We start from the raw sequence: 27,390 nt of genomic DNA on the forward strand, positions 1-27,390 counted from the left end.
CAATCCATGGAGAATTAAAGAGAAAAAAATTAGTCGAAAGTTATATAGATAAACTTTGCTCGCATCTGAAGTCAAACATTTAAACAAATTCAATGTCTTCGAAAAATAAAAGTGTAGATGAGAATGGGATTTGAACTCACTCGAGCACAGTTCAAGTTTAAGGGGGAACGCTAGACGAGAGACAAGTTTGAATTGGGCGCCATTTGTTACCTTAAACGCAACCAGCAATTCTTCTTTAAATCTATCTGACGCGCTGGGATAGACGACTACCGGACGTGGGTCATAAAAACATCCTAAGCCGATAATGCAGAATAATGATAATTTATGACAGGCGGCCCACAATATACCTTCAGCACAGAATAATCATTTCTCGTATTCATTTGACATATTAATTTTAATATTCGAGATAATTATTATATTATTCACACACAGTTTAGACACTGTAGAGCAAACAAGGCTTATCAAGCCCGTCTATTAGTTTATTCGCCTAAATGTATTATTGATACCGTTTTCAAATTACACCAAAATTGAAAAATCGAAAACTTAATAATTGAAAAATTGAAACATTTTAAATGAAAAAAATCGGTAAACCGAAAAATAGAAAAATCTATAAATCGAGAAATTTAACAATCTAAAAATCGAAGAATTGGAAATCCAAAAAATCTAAACCGAGAACTTGAAAAATCGAATAATCGAGAAATCAAAACATCAAGGAAGACAAAAAAATTAACGGAAAATCTAAAACTTAAAAATTGAAAAATTAAAATACCTATCGAAAAATTAAAAATGGAAAGAAAATTGAAGAATCGGAAAAGTGAAAAAATCCAAAACTGAAACATTGAAAAATTCAGAAATCGAAAAATTGAAAAATCACAATTGGAGAAAGAATTAAAAAATCAAGAAATAGAGAAATGGGAAAATCAAAAATTGAAAACTGAAAAATAAAAAAATTTAAAAATCGTAAAACTGAAATATCGGAAAATTGAGAAATCGAAAAATGAAGAAATTCGGTGAAAATATGAAGAATCGGGAAATCGAAGAATCGATAAATTGAAAAATCCCAATAGTAATATGTCGAAAAATGGAGAAATCGAAATCGAACAAAACTGAAGTATCGTAAAGTTAATAAATTGAAAATCTGAAAATTAAAAAAAAAATCGTATCAAAAACTAAAAATTCAAAAAATCGAGAAATTGAACAATCAAAAAATCAAAACATTGAAATCCCAGTAAGTTGATAAACAGGAAAATTTAAAAAACAAAAATTTTAAAAATCCAGGAATTGAACAACAAAAAAAATTTAAGCCTGAAAACTCAGAAAATCGAATGATCGAGAACTCAAAACATCAAAGAAAACAAATAAAAAAAATTAAAATTCGACAAATTGAAACATCATGGAACTGAAAAATCGAAAAGTCGAGATAGTGAGAAATCTAAAAACCTAAAACTTTAAAAACTGAACGATTAAAATATCGAAAAATTTAAAAACCGAGAAAACACAATATCAAAAATTTGAAAAATTGAAGAAACGAAATATTGCAAAATTCCAAAGCTGAAATATTGAAAAACCTAAAAATGGAAGAAAAATTAAAGAATCGAAACAGTGAAAAAACCCAAACTGAAACATTGAAAAATTGAGAAATGGAGAAATGGGAAAATAAAAAAAATTGGTCTAGCGTTTAGACAGTACTTCCCTCGCTATCGGAAACGTGACGACTGCATGCCTATTATGTTTCTTCTTCACATTAGATTTCAAAGCATTCGGTTTTGTAGTTCCTGATTAAATCAATAAAATAAATTTTTTGAGTCACCCTGTATATCCGAATCCAAAAAATATGAATGGAATGATAAATTACAAGAAAAGACTCATCATATTTTGTAAATTTTAAATAGGATTATACGGCAAACTTTTGAGCTGACGTCATCAATTTTTTGGAGGGGATAAGCAAATATATTTTGACTAAAAATTTATTATGCTCTTTACAACCTTAAAACATTTGCAAGATTTCAAAGCATTGGGTTCTGTAGTTCCTGAGGTGACGTCATCAATTTTTTAGAGGGGATAAGTAAATATATTGTGATTAAAACGGTCCTGGTTTAATAACAAAAAAATATTGTTCGTTTATAAAACAAGCTCGTCTTAGACAAAATATTCGTGAAAAAATATGTCGTAAAAAATTTACGTATGCTGGTCCCGACTGCGATTATGGTTTAAATATTTTTTAGAAAATCCTGTCATGGATGTAGAAACATTTGTGACAGCCAAAGAGGTTTTTTTGAGAAAATTATCTTTGAATTTAAACCAAATTGAAATAGACACTAGGCAACAGGCACACTTGGGCAAAAGAAAGGGAAATTAGGATTACGGCTTCAAATTTTGGACGTATTTACAAACTTAGACCGACTACAGCAATAGCTAAAACTGTAGAGTCTCTGTTGTACAGTACATTTAGAGGTAATAGTCATATATACTATAGACAGCAAAGTGAAGAAAAAGCTGTCAAGTGTTTTGAAATAAATAAAAATATAAAAACTGAACGGTGTGTCTTGTTTATTTCAAAACAATTTCCTTACTTGGCTGCTAGTCCAGACAGGGTTCTAGAGGATACGAGTGCATTAGTCGAAATTAAATGCCCTTCAAAATCGCAAGATTTGTCTCCCGAAGAAGCGGTTAGAAAAAAAAATCCAGTTTTGTACATTGACAGACAGAATTGAAACTAAAAAATCGGTTGCCTGTTTTTTAGTTTTACTGACGATAGTTGAACGTGACAACGTCTTAAGAAAATACTGATGGAATGGTAGCATTTTTCAAAAGAAAATTTTAATTTCATTTGTTTAATAGATTTGTATGTATATAGAGAAGGAGGTAATTAGAAATCACAATGAAATTGATCAAGTTAGATTTATTTATACGCATAAATACAATTATGTCAATTTTTTTAGTTTAATGTGTCTTGAAAACATTGACACTACATTCACTTTTCACTGCATTTGATACTCGACCAAAACATGTCAATGTACTATAATATAGCAGCTGTCCACGCAGACGCATCGCTCACTCAAGTAGGAGAGAGACGGATGGCGAACGCTGCCGAACGCGAAGGCCGATTGTGCCTCTTTGTCGCTCGTTTCGCGTTCTCGCTTGCACTTCAAGCCTTACATGGGACGCCTCAGAGCGAGGTAACGCCGCATGAGTCATGCTTTTTCGTGCGTGCAGCCGGCTCCATCGATTTATAAGACGTTGTCACGTCAAAAAAGAATCATGATTACTACTTTCAAGTCCAGGAACAAATGCTTGTTACGGGTATTTCACAAGTTTATTTTGTTGTATGGACACCCAAAGGAATAAATATAGAAAAAATTGATAAAGACGAAGAAATATATGTAAAAAGATGGCAGATAAACTTGGCAGATTTTGTTTTGGTTCTTTATTGCCCGAAATAATTGATTCAAGAAGAAAGAGGAACCTGCCTTTGCGAGAAATTTTTTTAAAATAAATAAAATTTGTTTCTATTTTTTTATGTACTTTCATAATTTATTAGGAGTACATTTTTCATCACCAAGACTTGCATATTTTTATTATAAATATATTTTGAAAATGATCTCTCGGCAAATGAAAACATATACGAGCACTTTTTTCGAGTAAGCAATGAAGGGAGAAGTTACTGGGCGTAGGGCTTTTTTAAAACACCTCCTTTCTGGGATAAGTAGTAGATACACTTAGCTACTTATACGTGTTTAACAAAAGCTGTATTTTATATATTTTTTATTATTATTATAAATATGTTTATTAGTTTTATTAATTAACAAAGCAAAATATATATTAACAATAATATTACAATGAATTTTTAGTAATCATGTGTGTTGAATTCAGGATCCTGAGTGGAGTAAAAATATTATAGTTCCCCAGTTTTAATTCGGTTTTATGATAGTACCTCATTGCGTAAAAGTTAAATTCCTTAACAATAGATTACTACGGCCGGTCCTCGCGGCTTGTTATAAAACTGAATTCCTTGCCATAAATCAGAAAAATCAGCCGAGAACTCTAACAATCAGCTTATGGTAGAGCAGGCGATAAGGGTTTTACCTAGAAAGTCGCTTCCGTAAATTTTAGTGGCGCTCCTATCGGCAAAGTACTGAACTAACTGCTCAAATTCTGTCGAATTGATACCCATTTTTTTCAATAATTGTTAGTTTTTGTTAAAAACTCTACTAACCAATAGATCATTAATTTTCCTCTGATATTCCTGTTAAAATTATTCGACGTATTTTGCATTAATTTGTGGAATATTTTGATTTTAATAAACATATTATTATTTAAACAAATTGTACCACTAACAAACATTTAATGACTCTGCGCCCTGTAAAAAGTGATGTTTAATCCATGTGCGAAGTTTCAAGCGATTCTAGGATGGTTATGACTCAAAAAACTTGAAAAGAAAACATACATGTTTTTTTTACTATATTTCTCAGCCATATTTTTTTAGTTGATTGAACTGGTCTCTGCACTTTAGAATATGAAAGAAGCTGCAGTTTGATGTATGATACATCTATATTAATATCATTTTTTCATACAAAAAACCAAAACAATTTTATACCTCGTCTAGCGAGTCCCCTTAATCGATGTCAGCTACTGACAACGCGCATTGCTAAATCTAACCTCACTTTTTCGTATATTATACCATGGCCGACTAGTATATAGATTATGGCCTGTCCAAAGGAATGCCAAAGGTACCATCTTAGATCATATAATAAATAGATACCAATACTCAAACTGAAAGCTGTGACTAGACATGAAGCTATCTGTTGTCGTTTTCTACGTCAAGGGGAGTAGTATAATGCTATCCTTGTGTGATCACCACATCTTCATCTTTGTTATATGCATTTCATCTGTATATGTCTATTTCACTTCCATCCATGTACCGCACCAGCGCAACAAATCGCTTTTGACAGATGTTTCTTCTAACCTCTCTTTAGAGTTGTTGTACAAAAAACAATTTTAGAATTTAGAACAAAGATCCTATTTTAAGTGATGTAGTCATAAAGGATCACAATTGCTGCCCAATAATTTACTATTCCTTTCGTTATCTACTGTGAATTATTTATAAAATCAAGCTGTCAACATCTTTCTTCCGAAGTTAGTTCAGACATACTTCCTAAAATTTAGGCGCGCAAAATTCAAATAGTGATCAGGCAAGGATAGCTTCATTGTAATCCCTCCATGCACGAGAGAGATGTGTGGCAGGAGAATGTCGTCACAGGCTGTCCTAGGGAAAGAACACGGCATGGTGGTATCTATTTATTATATGATCTAAGGGTACCATACGTGCTGCTATCTATTAATAATTCAAAAACGACAAAAGAATTATTAACACTTTTTGAAAGGCACAAAGGCATTCATACCGAAACAAACGGCCGTTACACGTTTTGAAGTCTCATAATGTCAAATCAAATTAAAATTTTGCTAAATTATTAAGTGTAATTATTAATAGATGGCAACACGTATGGTACCTCTTGGACAGGCCATAATCTTTATACTAGTCGGCCATGATTATATGAAAAATCAACGCTTTTCAACGACTTTTGTCAATTACACATAACAGTGTGCGTTTTTCATTGTTTTCGTGTATAAAAAAAAATACTTGATTACTTGTTCCCACTTGAACCCCCGTTATCTGAAACAATTAGGATTTATATAAAAATTGTCACTCCTACTAGAACTTCTTTAATGAAACGTGTTCTTGTTAAAATACCGGGTGATTATTTATGATTGAAACAAATGTTTGATTTGTCAATTCTTACATTTAAATATGGTACCAGGCTGACAAAAAAAATCGCAAACATTAATAGTCGCTTGATGCTTATGAAAATTAATTATCGAAGCAAATTTTTGTGTTGGCAATTCTGAATTATTGGCAGAAATGCTAGTTTGTCAGTTGTCAGTTCATAGTTGAACTGAATGTAAGAGGAGACTCTGGAAACAAAAGATGTGAAAGACGTTTAATTAGTTTAACCTCAATTTGTGACAATTCAAAGCCTTTACAAAACGTTTAAAATGTTCGCAGTTAATTTTTATTTTAGGTGTTTTATTTTCGGACCAATTTAAAGAAATCTGGTGTTTTGTTGCTGGATGAACTTGAAAAAATCTTTTGAGCGTGATTTTTTAGGAATTTGAAAAAGTCTTGATTGCCGCAGTGTTTTTTTTTAATTCGGGCGACTCGGAGACCAATGGTGTATTATTTTGGGAGCCCGTGGATTTTTTTTTTGTCAATTATTATTTAAAACAATTTTTGGGGACTTTGGTGTTTTATTTTTGGAAAATTCTGATCTGACCTGTTTTTCAGTTAATTTTGAGAACCCGTTTTTTTTTTGAAAAATTTAAAACAATCTTGAGGTTCCAGGTATTCCTGTTTGGAACGAATTTGAAAATGCTTTGAAACCTCTAGCGTCTTTTCTTACAATAATTTAATTAAATTTCTTAGAGGATACGTCATTTGCCAAAAGCGGTCTTATTTTAGCAGGTACTAGCCCCGCTGACCCGCCCTCTATATTCTTAGCGGGTATATCATTTGCCAAAATCGATCTTATTTTAGCAGGGACTAACTCCGCCCACTAGCCCTGAATTTTCTTGCAGGTATCTCATTTGCCAGAATCAGTCTTATCTTGGCAGGTACTAACTTTGACTTCTTACAGTCTTTTATAAGCAAGCAATAGCCCCGCCCACCCACCCCCTCTTCATTCCGGTTACTACTCTAAATATTGTTCAGTCTTATTTTGATAAATGATGGCTCCACCCACCCGCCCTCATCAGTATAAAATCCACCTTTCATTCAGATACATTGAATCACCAAAAAGAAGGCGGGGTAAGTGGGCGGAGTTAATTATATGTTCTTCTGTAAAGTGGCAAGAAACTAATGTAACATGGGCTATTTAAAAGAGGCAAAAGAACGCTAATCGTAGTTTTTTTTGTTACACTATCTGCTATAAAAATGCATTTTTTGTGTCAGAAAAAAAAAAGCACGGGTGGGTGGGCGGAGCTAAGTTTATCTTTTTCTTACAGAGTCTTTTTCTAAGCAAGGAGTGTCCCACCCACCCAGCACCTCTTCATTCCAGTGACTCCTCTAAATATTGTTTAGTCTTATCTTGGCAAGTGATAGTTCAGCTCATCGGCCCTCTATTTTTTTAGAGGGTGTTATTTGCCAAAATTAGTCTTATCTTAGCAAGTACTAGCCCCGCCTACCCTGTGCTCATTTTAACGATTTTATTTCTGTTCGTCAGTATGAGATCAAGATTTCATTCAGATCACATACAATGAATTAAAATTCGCCAGGTGGATTCTATTACTATACTTAGCGTATGCTCGGGAAGTAATAAGTAATGACTAATGAGATATTGATGAAATGTGCGCTTCTAGACTTACCTACAATTTGCATTTATTTATTTTTTTGCAATTTCTGTCTTCAAGAGGTAGAAAATTTAAAATATGTCAATTTTGACTAAAAAAATGAAATTACCGTAAATTTAGAAACTATAATTTAAAAAATTTTCAAGGCAGATTCTATTTATCGTTTCAAAAAAATGAACTGGAGTAAACAGAATGACTCCGTTTTAAGAAAATATAAAAAAATTCTTCAAGTTTCAATCTTTGGATAAAATAATTATAAATTACTCAAGATTCAGCAAATGCCCTTTTCAATCCAAGAATTTATGTATGTGAAAGGTTGCGCTGATCTCAATATAAAATCCATAAAGTAGTAATACGTAAAGATACTTAAAATTTAGAAGTTTGACACTACACTGCCGTCTGTGTCGATTTTTGTTAGACAGATTATCTCCGAAACTACCGCATCAATTGTTGTCAAATTTTATTAGTCAGTAAACGCTAACCAAAATCAATCATCTCCACCAACCATTTGATGATATCATTTCATAATTTTCTTTAGTATTTACCGTATAATTTTTTTTCAGATAACATACTTTTGTATTTGTGGTTTATGAATTTGCCTTCATTTTATTTACGAAACAAGGGGTATGACGCAGTAGCGAGTGCATTAGCTTTGGCATCTGGAGGGTCCAGGGTTCAATCTCTGATATATGCATTTTTTTTCTTACACTGTGACTGGTTTACCTTCTTAAATTATTTGACTGTACTTCAGGGGGTGTGAATAACCTTGGAACATTTTTTTTTATTAAGAACAACTCTTTTTATCTTTATTTACAAAATGCTAAGAATTATTTTATTGCATTCGATAAATTAGGCAAGTTATCAGGCAAGCACAAATAGTCGTAAATTTGTGATCGTCGGGCGTCTCCGCTTCCTGTCCTGAGTTTATGGTTTCTTGGAAAAATGCGTTTATGTCAATGTAAAATCTAGTCCTGGATGTTTTCTTTGATATTTCGATGTGTATAGTCACTGATTAAGCCAAGAGTGGATCACCCATTTTTCCAGAAATTTTGGGAATATAGTACTGTCATTGTTAGTATTACTTTCCATCTGTCCAAATTGCTACACGTGTCCTTAGTAGAACGTTTACGAAAATAAGTCGTTTTTGCATATTGCAAGTGTATCATGACGATCGGTATTGTCAAAACAAGTACAAATATACTTCAGAACTTATAAAATTCGACAAAACAAGATTACAAAATTCAACAAAATAAAGTTTCTAGTTAACAATTGATGGGTTCTGTTGTATTTTCGAGCCCGTGGGGTGCCTGAAACTCTAGAAAACACGAAAAAATTTGAAAAGCAACTCCCCTTTTCGCAAGTCGATTCTGCATATCGCAAGTGCGTCATGACGATCACAATTGTCAAAACAAGTCGAATTATACTTCAGAACTCATAGAATTTGACAAACATAAGATTTCTACCTAAAATTTTTGAAATTATCGAAAACGTTGCATAAGTTGTCAGTGGAATTTATAAACTTGCTGTTCTCGCTGACGTTGTTTTAAGAGCTGAAAATTGTCATTTATAAACTCCGTTGCCAAGTTGCCGTTGATAGTAACTTTAATGTTCAACTTTTGCCGTATTTAAAGGGGTTGTAGAAGAAACGTGGAGGATTTAAGTTGATTTCTACAAAAAATTAACACTTTAAACGTGTTTCAAGTTTCTAAGAATAGAAAAAAATAATCACAATTGAGATGGGGTGGGTGGGCGGAGTTTATAGTTTGGTTTTTCTTTTTCTTAATATACGCAGTATTCTTTGAACAACACGATACTCAAAAACGTGTTTTTAATTTTTTGTAAAGAAATAAGTATTTTGCAGTTAAGCTCCGCTCCCTTGGTTCACGGCGAATAAAAAAAATCGTCGCAATTGAGATAGGGCGGGTGGGCGGGCTTACTTTTTGCCTTCTTGTTTCAATATGTGTTGACTTCTTTTCACAACCTAAAACTTAAAACATGTTTAAAATGGAAAATTTAGATAAGGAAATATCGATTTGGAAATAAATATGAGAGGGAGTTTTGAAGAAGTTAGATGAATCATAATGAAAAGTAAAAGATTACCAAGACTACAAAAGCCTAAGAAATGTTAGATTCATTTCTTAATGTATTTTCCAATAAAGATTTATTTACTACTCCTATATTTTTGTAAACAAACATCAATCTTTTTGTAGTGTAGATAGTTTGTTAATGTGATTATGCACAATGTTACATAAAGCATGGTACTTCAGAGTTGTATGGAACATGTTGATATATTCCTCTCTTGTAGTAGTCTGTTTCTACATCTTAAAAAAAAAGGACAGCAGTTTCCTCGGTCCTGAAATAGAGTCCAACAAATCCCTCTTTTTTGAAAAATTATAAAATTTGATTTTGTAAAATTCTATTTGTGGTACGTTAAACAAAAATAGCTTATGGTTTGGAAAATCACCAATACTCCGCTACTGCCTGTGATTCGAACGCATTATATGACGAAGACACACTCTGTTAATTTGTTTATATTTGGTTTGGCGCGGAGTGCGGGAAAATCGGGTGAACGCTTAAAAAATTAAACCAAAAATATGACTAAAGCGCAAGGCTGTGCCTATTTCTAGTGTTTTCCCATTGAAAAATGTTCCGATCAAACACGCATGTCAATTCCAACAAGTGCAGCATACGTGCATTACTAATAATAAAAAATTGGGCGAAGGATATTTCGAAAGAACTTCTTTCGCTCTTAAAGTATAGTCCGGCAAATTCTGCTTGTTTAAAAAATTATAAAATTTGATTACGCGATTTTCGTTTTGTGCTAACCTCTATAAAATAAAAACCAGTGGCGTAATGAACACCTCCAGAGCGTGAACAATATGAAATACTTTCAAGCAAATAACCAACGTGAAAAAATGTAGATATTCTCAGTTTTTCAGTACATGCTTAAAGTCGTCTGTTTATGCTTACACTTCGAAAGAATTCAATTATTAGTATGTTAAGATTGCAAGCGTCAGCAGTTAAAAGAAAATGGAATTTGATTGGTGTAAATATTGTTTAAAATTTAGATTTTTTTTCCCAAAAATCACATATGCTAAAGCATGTTGTTTTATAAAATTTAAAAACATTCAACAGAATTGTAAGATGACGTCATCATTTTTTAGGGGGGCATGAACGAAAACATTTTGATTAATGATTTACCATACTTACGATAACTTTAAAACGCTTGCATATTTTTAGAGCATTCAGTTTTGCAGATTCAAAGCTAAATTGTTAAATGTTATAAAATTTTGATTTTTTTTTTCAAAATCTGGATGTTTAGGATAAAAACTCGACACGCATTCATAAACCACATGTTATTTTGTAAGATTTAAATAATATTTACTAAAGTAAATTTTGGTGATGACGTCATCCTGTTGTTGGTGGGCATGATTATTAAATTTTGGTTAGCGTTTTACCATTTACACAATATTCCTAATACACGTACAAAATTTGACAACAATCAGACAGACAGACAGGCGGAAACGGGAGACCTATTTTTTCGTTCTCTACTTTACGCTCAGCAAATAAAAATATAGATAATACAAGTCACACTGTAAAAAATTGTAATCCATGGGTCAATCGGACTAACGACCTTCGCGTTAATAATTCAACATTTTTACGGCACGACCACAGAGTTCACCACACGTCAGTGCCCTTGGACTGGTATAAAATGTGTTAATGCAGTTTAGATTTTTGAATACCTAGCAGAAAAACTCAAGGCGGATTCATAAACCGCAATTTCAGGAGTTTTATAAAATTTAAATTACGTTTACCAAAAAAATCAAAGTGTTTGTGGAGATGATTAAACAAATTTTGGACCATGAGGCTCGAAACGATCATAATTTGACAACAATCTGTCCAGTACTTTCGGAGATTATATGTTTAATAGAAATCGCCACAGACAGACACAATCGCAAGACCTACTTTTTCGCATTCTAGGGGTTGTGAAACGTCTAGAAAATATATCCAATACGTTCGCTTGTTGCAAAAGTGACCCTGTTATAGTACATATTTTTGCGTCGAACTAGTAACTAACAATGAAAATAAAGTTTTTTATTTTAACAGTGTATTTGTCTATGTTAATAACAAAACCATATTGTAATTCCTTCAAACAATGAGATTAATTCATTGAATTTAGAATTAATTTGTTTCATTTTCATGACAAGCACATGAATTGATGACCTTTCATTGTTCGCTTAACCAAAATTTGTTAGTTTTTTCGTGCAGCGAATGAGTTGTTGAGGTAAAAAATTGGTCCAAGTTTATGTAGACAGAACTTCTCTTTCCTATGAAGTTCAATCTGACAAATCTCTCTTTGAAAAATTATAAAATCAGTTTTTTGGGATTTTATTTGTGATAACCTCTGTACATAAAAATATATATAGTACAGTAACAGTGTAAGAAAAAAGAAAGTGTCATGAATTTGGCTAGTTCGGGCCGAAACTCAAGGCGGATTTATAAATCACAAGTGTAAGAGTATAATTAAAATTAATTTTGTGTGATTTGAAAATCACACTAGCGGTGTTTTTCCAGAACCTGAGTAATAGACATCATTAGCTTTAATTTGAACTAGCGATGAACAATAATGTAAGTACTAAATCTTTTGTTACTGTGATAAGAAATGTCTTGAACAAATATATAAGTGTAAGTGTATTTAAATTGGTAATATACATAAAACTTTGATACTGTTGGTAACACTAGCATATTGGTGTCAGAAAACGTGTCGAAACGTCAAAAGTGCAGATAAAATTTTTGTGTTGGATTAAAAATTAAAAATTAACGAAAACTTTTTAACATTCATGGAACTAGAATATAAAACTAAAAATACCTTTCCTGTCTGTTTACTTCAAATTGTACATTTATGATAATACAACGATCAGGGACAACAGGTATTGATCATTTAATGTTTAATGGATGGCAGCGGTGACAGGGGCTAAAAAGTCACTAAGCCATGTTTACACGGTTGAATTAACAATACGTGGTCATTAATTTCTTACATTTTTCCAAGTCGGTCGGTTACAAGTGAAAAATGTCAAAACTTTTATACATTTAATAGAGGTTATTTTCATGTTCCGCTAGATAAATAACATGAAATGAGCCCCAGAAGACGCAAGGAAAAATTACTCCTATAATTCTACACTAGAATTGATTGTCTCATGTTTAGGTATACGAGCGTTTTTTAACTGAATAAATACGGGCAGCTTTTTCCTTATTGGCCGAACTTAATGTTTGCCTAGGAAATCCCGACAGCATTTGTGCATTTGAAATACGAGGAAAGAAATCAAGACGATATATTGATTCAAGTAAATAACGTATCAGTGCCAGTTCACCAGAACTGTCGGTTTGAATCATTGGTTATAAATCTAGGTGATTTTTTAGAGGTTGCAAATTTTTTTATATTTTTCTTGTAACGCCAATCCTTCAAATTAATGCCAGTTGCGTTGTGGTATGTGTGTTTAAACCGCAATTTCTATTGCAACAAAACTGCAGAATTGTTTCCAAATAGAGTTCTTCGGTTTTATAGTGATTTTCGAAACAGCGTTTTTATTTATAGTATTGCAATCTTATTGTACGTTTAAAATTTTAAAGTAATTAGTTTGGTCGTTTCGGAAATGATCCGCCTAATACATTTGTAACGGACGGACAGACGGAAACCGGAAGCTTTCATTAATGCGAAACTCCAAGTAAACATGAATTAAACATTCTTCAAAATGATCCTATTACGGAGCTTCCATTCCACCCCTCGTTGGGGAAGTAAAAACAAAAAGAAAAATTCGGGTTAGGCAATTCTGTGGATTAATCAGCTTTGTTTTTTTACGAAAAATACAACTCGCTTAATTCTTTGCTCTTTTAATGACACTGTTTTTCAACAAAACCGATGCTCTGATACTGTCCTCCTATCTGAAATTAATTACCATTATCTCCTCATTTATCAGCGTTTTTTATACATCGGGGCTATTACCATCTGCGTGTTTATTTTCGACGCTCATTTCGCAAATTGTCGTCTCTCTTGTTTCATCCCGGCTCATTCGCCGTCGCCTCCGGGAGAACCGAACCTTGTTCCTAAAGGACAGGATGTACGAAAATAAATCCCCTTTCTGTAGCATCCATCGAGCTATTTTGAATCATTTTCCGGTTTGTTTGTCGAAGTGACGTCGACCACGATAATTCCTCGGTGATAAGAGCGAACTCGAGATGACAGATAGTGTGGAAGTAGGTGACCTTAACAGTGAACGTTTTTAATTTTGGCCGGTTTTCGGGTGATTTATCGGGGCTTATAATTGCCCTAATGGCTTTTTAAATTGATTCCGCCAAGTACGTGCTCGGCGCAGCGATTTACGGCTTCTCGGCGTCTCTTGCCGTGTGGTTTGAGTCGCGATTTAAACGTCCCAGAAATAAACGAAGTGTCGGGAATAAGGAAATTTCGGATAATTTGGATTTTACTGAGTAAATTTGTGGAGGAGGTTCGGGTAATGAATTGAATGCATATTTCATGCCGGGTTGTGTAAACTAATTATGTTATGGGTTAAGATGGAGTGACAGTGATGGGTGGTTGAGATGAAATTAGAATTTCATATTGTTGTTTGATGACGGCGGGTGCGAAAGCGAAGCAGAGTGACATAGGATCATAATTTGCAACAAGAAGATTGTGGGTGTTGAAAACTAGGTAGGCACAATTTTGTGGATTTTTAAAAAAGTCGGAAATTTTTGAAATTGTTAAAATAAAAATATTTTATATTTGGTGGCGTATATTTTTAACAAATTTAAAACAAGTTGGGATCAGTTTTTCACTCGTAACTAAAAAACCGTGGTTATTAGATTGTACAATACGCAGTTTCTGCGGTCACTAATAATCAGCGTAAATTAACCACTGAATGAAAAACTAGTCCTGCATTGTAGTGTATATAAATACACTAATCGAACAGTTTTATAAATATTTTGGCTATAATTGGAAAGATCTATATTACACCATCTGTTGATACATTGCTCAAATAAATTTAAATATTGAATTGTGTATATGACTAAATTGGGCGTGATTCAGAGGCGTTATTTATTTACTGAAATTATTCCTTCTTGTTGAAGGAATATAAAATTCTTTATAAATCCGCCTTTAAAAGAAAAGAAAATATTTTGATAAGGAAGCAGAGTGGTGGATTTAAATTTTAGCCCTAAAATATGCAGATTTCTTGGAAACTTGATGCCTTCTGAAGTTTTTCCAGAGTATTGTTAAAATAACCCGAAAATTCTTAATCGACATTATTTTGTTTCATATCATTGTATCCATAGCAATTTGAATCACAATGTTTTTTTTTCATTTTCACCTTTTCTCTTGGGAAACGCAAAAAAAATCCCTAAGGTTTAGACAGATCTTCGTATCTGAATTTGATTCAGCAGATTTTATTTTTAATGATACGTCTTATAACTTCTAAGAAAATATGATTATTAAACTACAGGTAAACAAGTATGTTATGCGTATGTTTCTTAGTAAAAATTTGTGATGACATCATCAACATGTTAGCAAGAACAGATATATCAATTTGATTCTGATTTAATCAATGAAATAATATTTTATTTTCCTATGAGACATCCTGTTTAAGCAAATCTAAAAAATAGTGTCAAAACAGGCACATTTACAGAAAGAAGCATGGTATTCTCCTCATTTGAAATTGAATTTGTTTCGCAAAACTTAGGGAAGACGCCATTATTTTTTGGAATGTATAAATTAATAAATTGTCATTAACGATTACCATGTTCGGGATAACCATAAAGAGTGTGCAAAATTTCAGCGTAATTAGTGTTGTACTTTCGAACATAAATAGTAAACTTTTATTTGTTTTTCTTTTTTCAAAAACTGACAAGAATTTTTCTGAGGGAATAGTGCCTAGGTTTTCTTAGTTCTTGTCTTAAAAGCACTTACATATAAATAATAAATACAGAATTTAGAGCAATTTTTTTGAATTAATCAGAAATTAGGAATAAAAAATTGCACAAAAGATTGTCCCAAATTTATTTCTTTTTATTTTCCCAACAAAAATTTATTACTGTCTAAGTGACCATTGATATGAATTGGGTCTTTTGACTGACAGATCAAGTAGTACTTTTTTTTTCAAGAAACAGTAGTATTAATCCATTATCTCAGTATCGGTACATAAAAAAAAAATTACCATCGTTAATATTTTTCTGTTATGATTATGCAATATTATATTCGAAACAAAAAATTCATATATTCGAGTCTTTGAAAAGACACATTTTGATTAGCGATCTATCAGACTGATAAATTAATGATAGTTTCAGAACAATTTATTCAACAGTTTTAAGTTAAGACAAACTTTCAAAGTTTTTTGTAGAATTTTGATTATATTTTTAAATCTAAATTAAATACAAATTAACAAATAAGGGCAGATTAATGAACACCTTGTATACAGGTAATTTATGTTACACAATTTAATAACCGTTTGCCATGCAAAATTTTGAATGACGACATCAAACTGTTGGTGAGGATGAAGAACAAATTTTGGTTAGGTTTAAACAATATGCGGGACGAAATACCAAGATCTTAATCTTGTACAAGCCATAAAATATATGTGAACAACAAGAAAAAAATGTAGATATTCTCAATTTCTAGGCACATGCTTAACTTCGACTGTTTATGTTTATACTTTGAATGAATTCGACTATTAGTACGTTCAGATTACAAGCATTAGCGGTTAACTAACAACAAAATTTGATTAATTGTGTCGCTTCAACGTAGAAGCGATGATTAATTAACTAATTAAGCACACTCGGTTTTTTCTCAAAAACTGGATGTCAAGCGTAAACACTCATAAATGTGAAGAACATTTATTTGGCAAAATTGTGACTTGACTTAATGATTTCTTGCTTGCGGGTGATGGCGGAAATAGACAAATTTTAATTAACAATTTACCATGCTTCCAATAACTTTAAAATATTTTTAAGATTTCACAGCATTCGCTTTTACAATTTCAAAGTTAAATTATATACAATTTTGATTTTTTTTTCACAAAAAACGCATTTGCAGGAGAATGTTATTGTATAAGATCTAAAGAAAAATTACTCTGCGAAATTGTAAGATGACATAATTTTTTGGGAAGCCATAAACGCAGAACAAATTCTGGTTAACGATTTACTGCAAGATTTCAAAGCGTTCGCTTTCACAATTTCAAAGTTAAATTGTAAAATATTGTTATACAATTTTGAATTTTTCCCCAAAAATCTGGTCGTCTAGGGTAAAAACCCGACATGGATTCATAGAACACACATACACGAGTATGTAATTCTATAAAATTTAAGGAAAATTTATTCAGCAAAATTGTAAGATGACGTCATTATCATAGACGAAAAAATTTTGATCAACGATTTACCATGCGTGCAATAACCTAAAACATTGATTTCAGAGCATTCGATTTTCCAGTTTCAAAGTTAAATTGGAAAATGTTATATAATTTTGATTTTTTAACATTTACTATTGTAAATTTTCGAGATGACGTCATTGTATTTTTGGTGGGGATGATTGATTTAATTTTGGTTAGTGTTTTACGATCTACACAATATTCGTAATACTTATATAAAATTTGATAATATTCGGTTCAGTAATTTCGGAGATTATGTGTCTAATAAAAATCCGGGCAGACGGAAACGGAAGACCTATTTTTTCGGATTCTAGAAATCATGATACTTCAAGAAAACATGACAGTAGCCAGTTGTCCGATGGCTTTGATTGCAATACTTCCTTGGCCTACGCTCGGGAAGTAATAAATTAGAACTGGCTAAAATGTGGTACAATTTTTAATTTGATTATAATTTTTTTTTTATTTCTGACTTATGCTTTTGAGAACAAACGTCCTTCTTAATATTATTCTGCTATACTAAAAAAAAAAATTGTTGCGCAAAATAATCCGCTCAGGTTACGTTTAGACAACCAAAGTAAAATGATTTATAATTTTACACCGAATATTTCACAATGCCGATTGAACATTTTAATTGTAAAAATTTTTGCTTCAATTGTTGTTGCATAAACGTCACTAAATTTTTTATTTCCGGAGAGTAAACTAAGTTAAACATATTGTGTAAACGGTAAAATACTAACAAAAAGTTGTCTTGACCATCCTCACCAACAATCTAGTGATGTCACTTCAGAATTTTTTTAGTAAATACCATTGAATTTTAGAAAATCACATACTGCTATACTTGTGGTTTACGAATCCGCCTTGAATTTTTAACCTAGGTATCCAAATTTTCGCAAAAAAATTCAAATCGTACCTCGTATAGTAGTTTAAGCGGCATGAGAATCCTATGTCAATACCACTAGAGGCCAGCGTTTTCGATTTCTAAATCGAAAGCAGGTTCGACTCCCTCATAGGAGAGCTTTTTTTCCTTATATTATCACTCTTATCACCTTTTTTTTTATTTATAGAGTTATCACAAAATAAAATACAATTTTTTAATAATTTTTAAAGAAATGGTTTGTTGGACTGTACTTCAGGGGCGAGGGAAGTTCTACCTAAATAACCTAAGACCAATTCTTGTGCACTCCGACTGGTATTGTCTATATTTTTTATGATTAGTATTGCATCTGTACTGCACGTGTCGGTATTGACATACGTGTCCTTGCTGAGATGTTGATTCGGAATAATTTTTTGACCGTTCACCCGATTTCCCCACATTCCACTCCAGACCAAATATAACAAAGTGTGTTTTCGTAACATAATGCGTTTGAATTAAAGGCGGGAAGTATTTTCGAAATAATTTTCGATGATTTTTGCTTACCGCTCATAGAAGTATTGTAATCGAGTCCATCGGGCGACCTGCTGCTTTCATGTTTTCTCGACGTTTCAGGACTTCTAGAGTATGAAAAAAGTGATCCTCGTTTCCGTCTGTTGTCTGTGTCTATTTTTATTAAACATATTATCTTTGAAACCACTTAACCGACTGTTGTCAAATTTTGTATATGACCAAAATTTGGGCGTTCATCCCCACCGAGAATTTGATGACGTTATCTTAAAAATCCTGAATTAAAATGATTTAATTGTCATAAAGTAATATATTCCTACATTTGTGGTGTATGAATCTGTTTGAAGTTTTTCCCCTAGACATCCAAGTTTTCGCAAAAAAAAACAACTTTGAAGTTTGATATTTTTTAATCATTTTTTTAGCTAGATTCTGGGGAAATTAAAAAACGCTAAATAAAGTCATAATTTTTTCACAATTTTTAGACGCATGGTTTCCGAATCGAGAAATGAACATCGCTCGTAAAAATATTGTGTGAATTTACTGGAAATTTCCTTAGTGCTTTTCAAGTGCAAATTTATGCATAAATTTGAATACATTATCATTTTTATGCTACTGGACAAGTTGTGCGATTAAAAACTTTCGCATTATATTAATCGCTTGTAGAACGATAACGACAAATTAATGTCATTTACGTTGAGAGAAATAATTGGCGTCCCGGGGGCTGCACAGTATTTCTTTTTATGTTTCATAAAAGGTTTTTTCGCTTTGATCCGAAATGCTATAGCATTTGGTACACAAGTACGGGACGAATTGATGTGAGTTAAAAATCTCCACATCCTTAGCTGCTATAGGGTCGTAAAATAAATAAAAAAATTAAATTTTTATAAAACATGTCAAAACATACAAACATGTATGCGGGTGACGTCATGGCAAGTCCAACCGATTCGGGATGGAAACTCGGAACTTGACAAGAAAATCCCCAGAGTTACAATTTACGCGATGTTTGAACTAAAAACATACAATAAGAACTACCGTCTTGTCAACAGCGCAAAAACGACTGATCTCCCACTTAATTTTAGAAACAGCTATCTTTCGAAATTATCGCCTGTCACAGCTGCAAGTAATCACGGTCCAACCTGCATAAAATCAACAACCGCAACGACGAACCCACCACGAGCAACAAAACCCAACTTCGTCCTTAATCCGACACACATACAAAATTCATCGAAATGCAAACCTCTGACCCCCACAAACCCCCAGTGAATTCCTACGGGCGCAACGGATTGGCGCATTTCCCGGCTGGGAGTTGGGTGTGCCGACTCTTCGCCTTTTTTCCCTGCATAATCCATGTCATAATTCGCCCCCAAAATTGCTTTATCGAGCAGGACAAATACGCTGTTGCGCGTCTTTGTTGACTCGACAGAGTCATTTTCCTGTTTGGTTGATTGTGCCTAATACGATTTTATATTTTTTTTGCAGTGGCTCGCGGCGTGCCGGCTTTTGTGTGATAATGGTGTGACGTGAACGCAGTGGCGTAGTGCTGGCATGGGCGTCACTCCAGGAGAGGACGCGTACAGCATCCCGTTCTTGGCGCGTTTGCTGCACTCGCTACCTCACTTGAATGTCACATTCCACCAAGTCAATAATTCTTTCGACCCGCAGTCTCCGGTTTATTTAGAGGTGAGTGGTTTGAGTGTTTTTGCTGTTATTATGTTATTGTTTTAATCGAGATTGTTGGATGAGCTCTTCAAGTCGAGGGCACTTGGACCGGTGTCATTGGCTCTTGTATGCTTGGAATATCTTAAATGTTTGTTTGCATACAGTGTGTTTCCGAAGATGGAATCAATCCGACTGAATTTCGAGAATGAAAGTGGACAAAAATGTTCGAATACTTGGGTTAGTTTTTTATGGGCTGCAATCTAAGAAAAATTTTGATTTTTTGTTTACATACTTATAAATTTTGACGTTTTATTTATTTACCTGATAGATGGGTTGCCAAACAATCACGGGATCTTCCCACGACTGAAAGAATGCTGCCGGAACTTGATTAAAAAAAAAACATCGATCACGTTATAAGAAACAAGAATTCAAATATCTTTATTTTTGGAAAATATAGTTCAGCTTGGGTTTAAATTACGTATGTTTTGTCTTGGAAAAACAGATTTCAAAATTTTTAATAGCTTGTAGAATATACAGGATAACTCGTTAAGCTCCATATCTCATTAATTATAAGAAATAACGAGCGCTCAAAAACAAACCCCTTTAGTTACTTGTTGATCGTCATTAAAACGTCTGTATTTGCAGCAATACGACTAAAACATTTTGAAACAATTGTGAGGTGTTATTAACTCCAATATGTTTTTTTTTTCATTTATTTTCTGTCGAAGTTCATCCAAATTTTCAAATATTGAATTTTTTAAATAAGACCACAAAAATAAATGACCAGAGAAAACCCGTAAGCAATGTATTTTATATGACAGAATCGCGGCGGTGTCGTCAGTTATTGAAATCTTACCGGTTTCTGAAGAAGCTATATATTAATATATAATATATATTAGCTAGTGGTACTAAAATTATTTTTATTAGTTTTTTCACCATGGGAGTATTGATACCAAATGTGTCGCAGCTGGGACCTCAACCTCTATTTAAATTTGTAATTGTGTCGCTAGCAATAATGTAAGTCGCTTCATGAAAGTGAAAACAAGATTTTGTTAATATTTGAGAATTACCGGTTTTGGGTAAATATTCTGTGAAAGTGCACTTATCGTTTGTTGACTTTCGTTGATTCAATATTAAGTTAAGAATGCTGATAATATAATCATCAAACTCTTCTGACGAAAAGTTGCCGTTACCCATGCCATTTTCTTTTTCTTGTTTTTACAACCATTTATGTTGTTTCACTTTGTTTTTCGTTTATTTTGAGATAAGTTAATAAGTTATTCATAATTATTACTCTTAGTTAATGATATTCAAACCTATATGTTTTTATATAACACTTAGATCGAGTCCGCAGTTTCATGAATTAATCCAACGACACTATTTTAGTTATTAACTGATTTTTTTTCAAACAACAAAACGAAAACAAAAACGCAAAAACAAAGAAACAGAAACAGCTAAACGGAGCAAGGAAATCCAAACAACGGATGTGACAGATAATAAAAGAATCTACGCATTTTTGTTGGCTCTTTTAGAACTACGTCCCCGAGAAAAAAGTAAAAATTTGTAAGTAGAGGGTTTCTTTGGCCATAAAAAAAAATTGGACTAAAATGGTTCTTTGATAAACATACACTTATAGTTTCTTTAAATAGAACATCCATATATTTTGTTCCTGCTCTGATTAGCCTCTTCTTAAACTTTATAACCATATTTTATGTTTGAAATTCCAACTATTTTGCCACGTTATTTCAATTTTAATTATTTTGTTTGCGATGCTAGAGTTCACAAAAATCGTATGCGATTAGTAATATCGGTGTTGCAATGTTTTAAAGACATAAACAGAGGTATTGTGGTGTCAATTAAATTGAATCTTAGTCACTGGCACAGTGTTTATAACAAAATTCTTAATTATTCAATTTTAATCAAAATTTGTTCGTTCCCTCCCAAAAAAATTGGTACAAATTTTGTCCAATAAATCCTCTCTGAAATATACAAAATATTACAACTACTAGTGGTTTATCAATGTATGCATTGTTTTTAGAATTACTTATACAGGGTGACTAAAAAAAATAATGAATGGGGAAATTTATTTTATTGGGAATAGAGTACTGTTATTATTAATATTACACATCTTTTAAAAGTATCTAGATACAGATTGTTTTCGATTTTTTCGAAATATATCTAGATACAGATACAAGAAAACATATACTTTTTGAAGCTTTGACGAATAAAATAACTGAAAACATGTTTATGTATTTTTTATATGTATTGTTTAATGGATTTTTTTTAATTAACAACATTTCGAACGTATTGTCACCTACATTATTTCTTCTTGGTGTCAGAATTTGGTTTCCGCTACTAAACACCCGTTCCACAGGTCCAGAAGAAGGGATTGTGGTATTAAGTTTAAAAAATAAATATTTTACTGTAGCATAGTTATTCAAGAGTGAAAAATCTTTTCTTTTTTCCTGCAAATAAGCCATCGCTTCGCTGTTTGATGTGTCGCAAATTGTGCAATATTTATTACGTAGGCTTAAAAAGAATATTTTTTTTGTTTTTATTCCCATACTATACAGTGTCCAAATTGTATATCTAATAATTATCTCCAGCATTAAAATTGATATTTCAAAATGTTGGATGTATGATTGTTATTCATACATACGTACCGAAAAAGATTGATATAAATGAAACACAAACATGTGCTGTGTAACACTGTATTTACTTGTTGTTGACGGCTCGGAGTCTATGTACAAAGTTGTTAAAATCGGAAGCGATACATTCCAGGTAAAAGAGAAAGTTGGGGACGCTTGTTGACAAGGGTTGCGGTTGGTAGGTAAAACCGAAACCCGAACATGGTCCGGCGCCTTGAAAGAACTAACTTTCAACATGACAAAGTATAACAATTGCAAATATGGAATACATAATATGTGTCTACATAACAGGTGCATACATTGACAATGAAATAGAGTACAGAACATATAGAAAAAAAGGGGTAAATTTAGACACTGCACATTTGTTTATGTCGGAAGCACACACAGCTTAGTCACTTGCAGGTTAATCACATCATGCGCGGTTCTCACTGTCACTACGCGAATGGGGGCATGTAGACCGGGATGAACAGTAATAACGCGTCCCAGTGGTCCATATAAGCGGGGGTGTGTGGTCTTCCTTAAAGACCACCAAATAGTCCACCTTATGCTGTTGCGGCTGGCCTTGGTCCATTTTGGGCGATGATGAAGTTGACCCATATGTTCTGCTGTCCACCGTTTCCAAAATTGCTGCTGAGTGCGGCTGAATTGTTGCCACCTGGAGAGCCGGTTCGTTGAGACCGTGGTGACGTTATCCTCTGGAATAACAGTTAGAGGGGTTCCAACGAGGAAGTGACCGGGAATTAAAGGAGTCAGGTCATTTGGATCTTTGGACATGGCGGTTAACGGGTACGAATTCAAACACGTTTCGACTTGTATATGCAACGTCTGCATTTCTTGCAAATTAAATAAAAATATACCAGTAACGCGCTTCAACTGACTTTTCGTAGATTTGACCATTGCTTCCCCGATAGTCCCCATATGTGGCGCGGAAGGCGGAATGAAATGAAAATTGATGTGGTTAGTTGTCAAATCATTCAGCAAATTTGTATTCGAAGCCCGTTTGGCTAAAGTGACACGTGCTTGGTAAAGCACGGGATCATCCCACCACAAAGTTTTTTCGTATCGTCTGTCTTCGGGTTGAAATAAAATTTGATGATACATGTTACAAATGTCCGCAGTAAAAGCGACCTCATGCGTCCTAGATCGAATTATTGAATCGGAAATGTCGTTTTGTACTTTTGGCCCTGTACTGAGACAAGCATTTATGCTTTTTCCGAATGATGGTTTGGCTGAGCCGTCAAATACTACGCGAATCTTATCAGTGACCCCGTCATTTTTGAAAACCGCGTGGTGAGGCAAGAGGTAATAGGGTTCACTTTCGATTCTATGCTCTGTCAATGGACCTAGTAAACGCATATGACCCAAATTAATGTATTCTTTCATAAAATCGTGATAATTTATTTTTAACATGACATTTTTTGCGAACTTTCGTTCCAATGTGTTGAACCGTTTGAGCGCGATTTCTGTCGGATTCCCCAAGTTTGGTAAAAATTCGTTAAATGTTAATCTGACTTGAAATCGTCCGTTGGATAATTGAGTGGCATTGTTAATAAAATAGTTCTCATGTTGTATTTCAAGAGCTGTGAGCGGCTTATCATCGTTTGAATAACTTTCAAGTTTCCAGAACTTTTCAACCTGGTTTTCTAAATTGACATTATTGACCGCGCAATGTAGATTTTGACGAGTGTTACTGGTGGGGCATCCATGCAATGGCCCTCCTACAATCCAACCTAATAAAGTTTTTTGTAATATTAAGCCATGTCCTATCGTTTGAATTTGACCTACACATAACAGTTGCCAAAATAATCCAGCTCCGATTAACAGATCGATTGGCTGTGACAAATTGAAATTAGGATCGGCAAGTTTTACCGCTTCAGGTATGTCCAGCTCATCTTTAGAAAAGGTACGGACAGGTATGTTCTTAGAAATTTTTGGGATTACCAGACAATTTAAAGCTGTTGTAAATAAGCAATGTAACGACTCGATCTGTACCTGAACCTTTTGTCTAGCGGTCGTATTTGAACATTGAATACCTGCTACGACCACATTTGCATTTTGTGTACTTAAACCCAATTTGTTAGTGGCGGCTTCAGTAATAAAATGCGATTCTGAACCCACGTCTAACAAAGCCCGGAATTTTTGAAATTTGTTTTTACAATCCTTTATTAGAATTATTGCTGTAGACAAAACGGGTTGTGGAAAAAGGGCGGATGAGCAATAAACGCCACTGGTACTAGGCTGGTTTTCGTTTGAATGGGAGGGTTGGTCACTATGTAAAAGTGTATTATGTTTCAATTGGCATAATTTACATGACATAGATTTACAGCTATCGGACGTATGCGATGGTTTGAGACAATTTTGACATAATTTCAACCTATCTACCTGAGACCTTCTTTCCGAAACACTGAGTTTTGAAAAGGTAATACAGTTGTAAATTAAATGAGATTTTTTACAAAAATTACAAGTGGATTGTGTGCTATTGCGATTTACTGCCGCTGTAAATGTAGACACCTTTTGTGGGGGCTTTGAAAATGATTTCGGTTCTGTTTTTTGATTATTATTATAAGTAGGGGAACTAGGGGCTTGTTGTAACAGGGGTAAGTTGTAACACTAAATTTTTACCCGGAATTTAAAGTTTTTAACGTCAGGTTTTTTACTGAATTTAATTCTTGCACCATAAGACATCATGTCATCACAACCACTGTTCCTTGAGATAGCGCAGTGAGTGGATGTGTGCACGTGTTTCGTTTTGGCCAAGTAATGTAAAATATTGCTTTAATAAAATTTGGTTTTTCGTATCAGTTATTAATTAATTTAAAACGTTTAGTTTTGCATGTAGCTCAAAAATTACTCAGCTTTGATATTCCTTACACATTTTGACGCTAAGCCACATAATTTTATCGAAATGTAATTAAATGTAGAAAATTGTGCTACGGGGCATGTTGTAACAATAGCTTTGGGGCAAGTTGTAACATGTTATAACTTATCCCAAATTCACTTCTACAAATCTCGTACCTAGCATACGAAAAGCGAGCCAAAATTTTGACCTATGCCATATATCGCTTTCCAGATATATTAAGAAAACGGAAGACAAAACTCAAATCTTTAATGTTGACTCTTTTTCTAAAAGTTTATTTCAGTTTTACTGAAAAAAAAATTGTATATAATGAAGTGTTGTGTTGTTTTTGAAAAATAAAGTCTAAATATGTATCAACATCAGGTTTATTTTTACTGTTACTACCTGTCTCATGGCTGTTACAACTAGCCCCAACCACGGGGCAAGTTGTAACAATGCACTTTTTTTAAGAAAATGTCTGGTGTGAAGTGAAGATGAGCAATTTTGACCTTTTGCCTGTTCAGTCCAATAGAGGAATAGTTAGACTACCGATAGATATTTTTATAATGGTCAAACAGCTAATAGATACCAAATTATATTCGTTTTCCTAAAAACTGTTACAACAAGCCCCTCGTTCCCCTATTATTAGTTTTAAATTGCGATTTATTTAACTCCATCGATTCCATCAAATGACACCGTTGTGTCAAGTAATCAATTAATTGTTTTTTAGTTGGTAATTCGTTCGTAGTCAACGATTCTTCCCAACCCCTACGGCTGATAAAGTCTAATTTCGATGTTAATAAATAAATGAGTAAGACGTCTGATGGATTTATTTCGACATCAAAAGATTTCAACGCTTCAAGATTTGTGTTAAAAGTATCTAATAACTGTCGCATTGAACTAGCAGAATCTTTAATTACTTGAGGTAGATTAAACAAATTGGTCACGTGGTGCTGGACGATTAACCGTTTGTTTTCAAATCTGTCCTTGAGCAATTTCCACGCTACATCATAATTTGCCTCAGAAATTGTTAACGGATTTATGGCGTTTACTGCGTCGCCACACAAAGAATTGTTTAAATGATGGAATTTCTGAATTTTGGTCAGACGTGTGTCGTCATGAACCAACGTTTTAAATGTATTATAAAAAGGTAGCCATTCAGTATAAATTCCGCTAAACGGTTTAATAACAATCGGGAGCAACTGCACCGATGGTGACGGTGTGCTCGTAGGTGCGATACCTTGCGGTGCAGGTGAAGATGTGTTAACGCGTTTTTGTTCAATAGCATCTTCGACATCTGCACATAAATCGTAATACGCGTTTTCAAAATAAAGTCTTGTGGTAGCTTGTTCTAAATCGGGGGTGGCGTCATCAAGAGCTTCAATCTGAGAATGGATTTTGTCAAACTGAGCCTTAATACGTACAAAATCGCGCAATCTTACTCTCAGTCGAGAAGCGGATGTACTGTAATTGTTTGTTTCAAACCACAACTTGAAACGCGATATTTCGTCGTGAATGCGATCTCTTTTTAAGAGTAAAATTTGTAAATTTCCTGCATCCTCTGGTGTAGGATTTGAGTCCGAAAATGTTTCGGCATTGTCGTCACCTTCCGCGCCTGCCATGTGTGGAGCATCGAAAGTTTGCGAACGCGTCATAACCATTTGAAAAACCGCTTAGTTGAAATACGTAAAACTGGTACAGTTCGGGCAAGGTAAATGGTACTTGCCAATGAAATTTAAATAAAATGACGTGCAATTACGGTCGAATGCGTGCTTGACCGGAAATAGATAAAGAAAAGGAATAGTTGGAACCCACTCACCGCAATAAGGCCCTCTGGCACCTGGGACGGCTAGACTGATTCGCTGCTCTCCTGTCCGGTTGGGAATTTCCAATGGCTGGATCCCGTCTCCCGATGCAGGCGTCGAAAATTGCCAAAACCGTAATAAGATCACCTGGAGCCTGGGTGAATTGACTGGATGGGCTGAATTCGCTGCTCTCCTGCTCGGTAGGGAACTCCGATGGCCGGTAGGTCACGTCTCCCGATACAGG

General features: G+C 33.7%; 1 protein-coding gene across 4 annotated transcripts in view; it reads left to right on the forward strand.

The window, feature by feature from the left end:
* Positions 1–27,390, forward strand: part of LOC135123548 (protein tweety) — a 179,274-nt gene that overhangs the window by 61,520 nt on the left and 90,364 nt on the right. For 3 of the 4 annotated variants that reach the window (XM_064048317.1, XM_064048321.1, XM_064048318.1), the window contains exon 3: positions 19,678–19,878. In XM_064048317.1, coding sequence (XP_063904387.1) covers positions 19,744–19,878 — 135 coding nt within the window. In that variant the 5' untranslated portion in view covers positions 19,678–19,743. Of the gene's footprint in view, positions 1–13,478; positions 14,114–19,677; positions 19,879–27,390 lie in introns of those variants that run through there. The other variant, XM_064048319.1, reaches the window with a different exon arrangement.

This window comes from Zophobas morio, unplaced genomic scaffold (genome assembly GCF_036711695.1).
Source record: "Zophobas morio isolate AGI-343-1 ecotype UQ-CSIRO unplaced genomic scaffold, CSIRO_AGI_Zmor_V1 ptg000006l, whole genome shotgun sequence".
Taxonomy (NCBI): Eukaryota; Metazoa; Arthropoda; class Insecta; order Coleoptera; family Tenebrionidae; genus Zophobas; species Zophobas morio.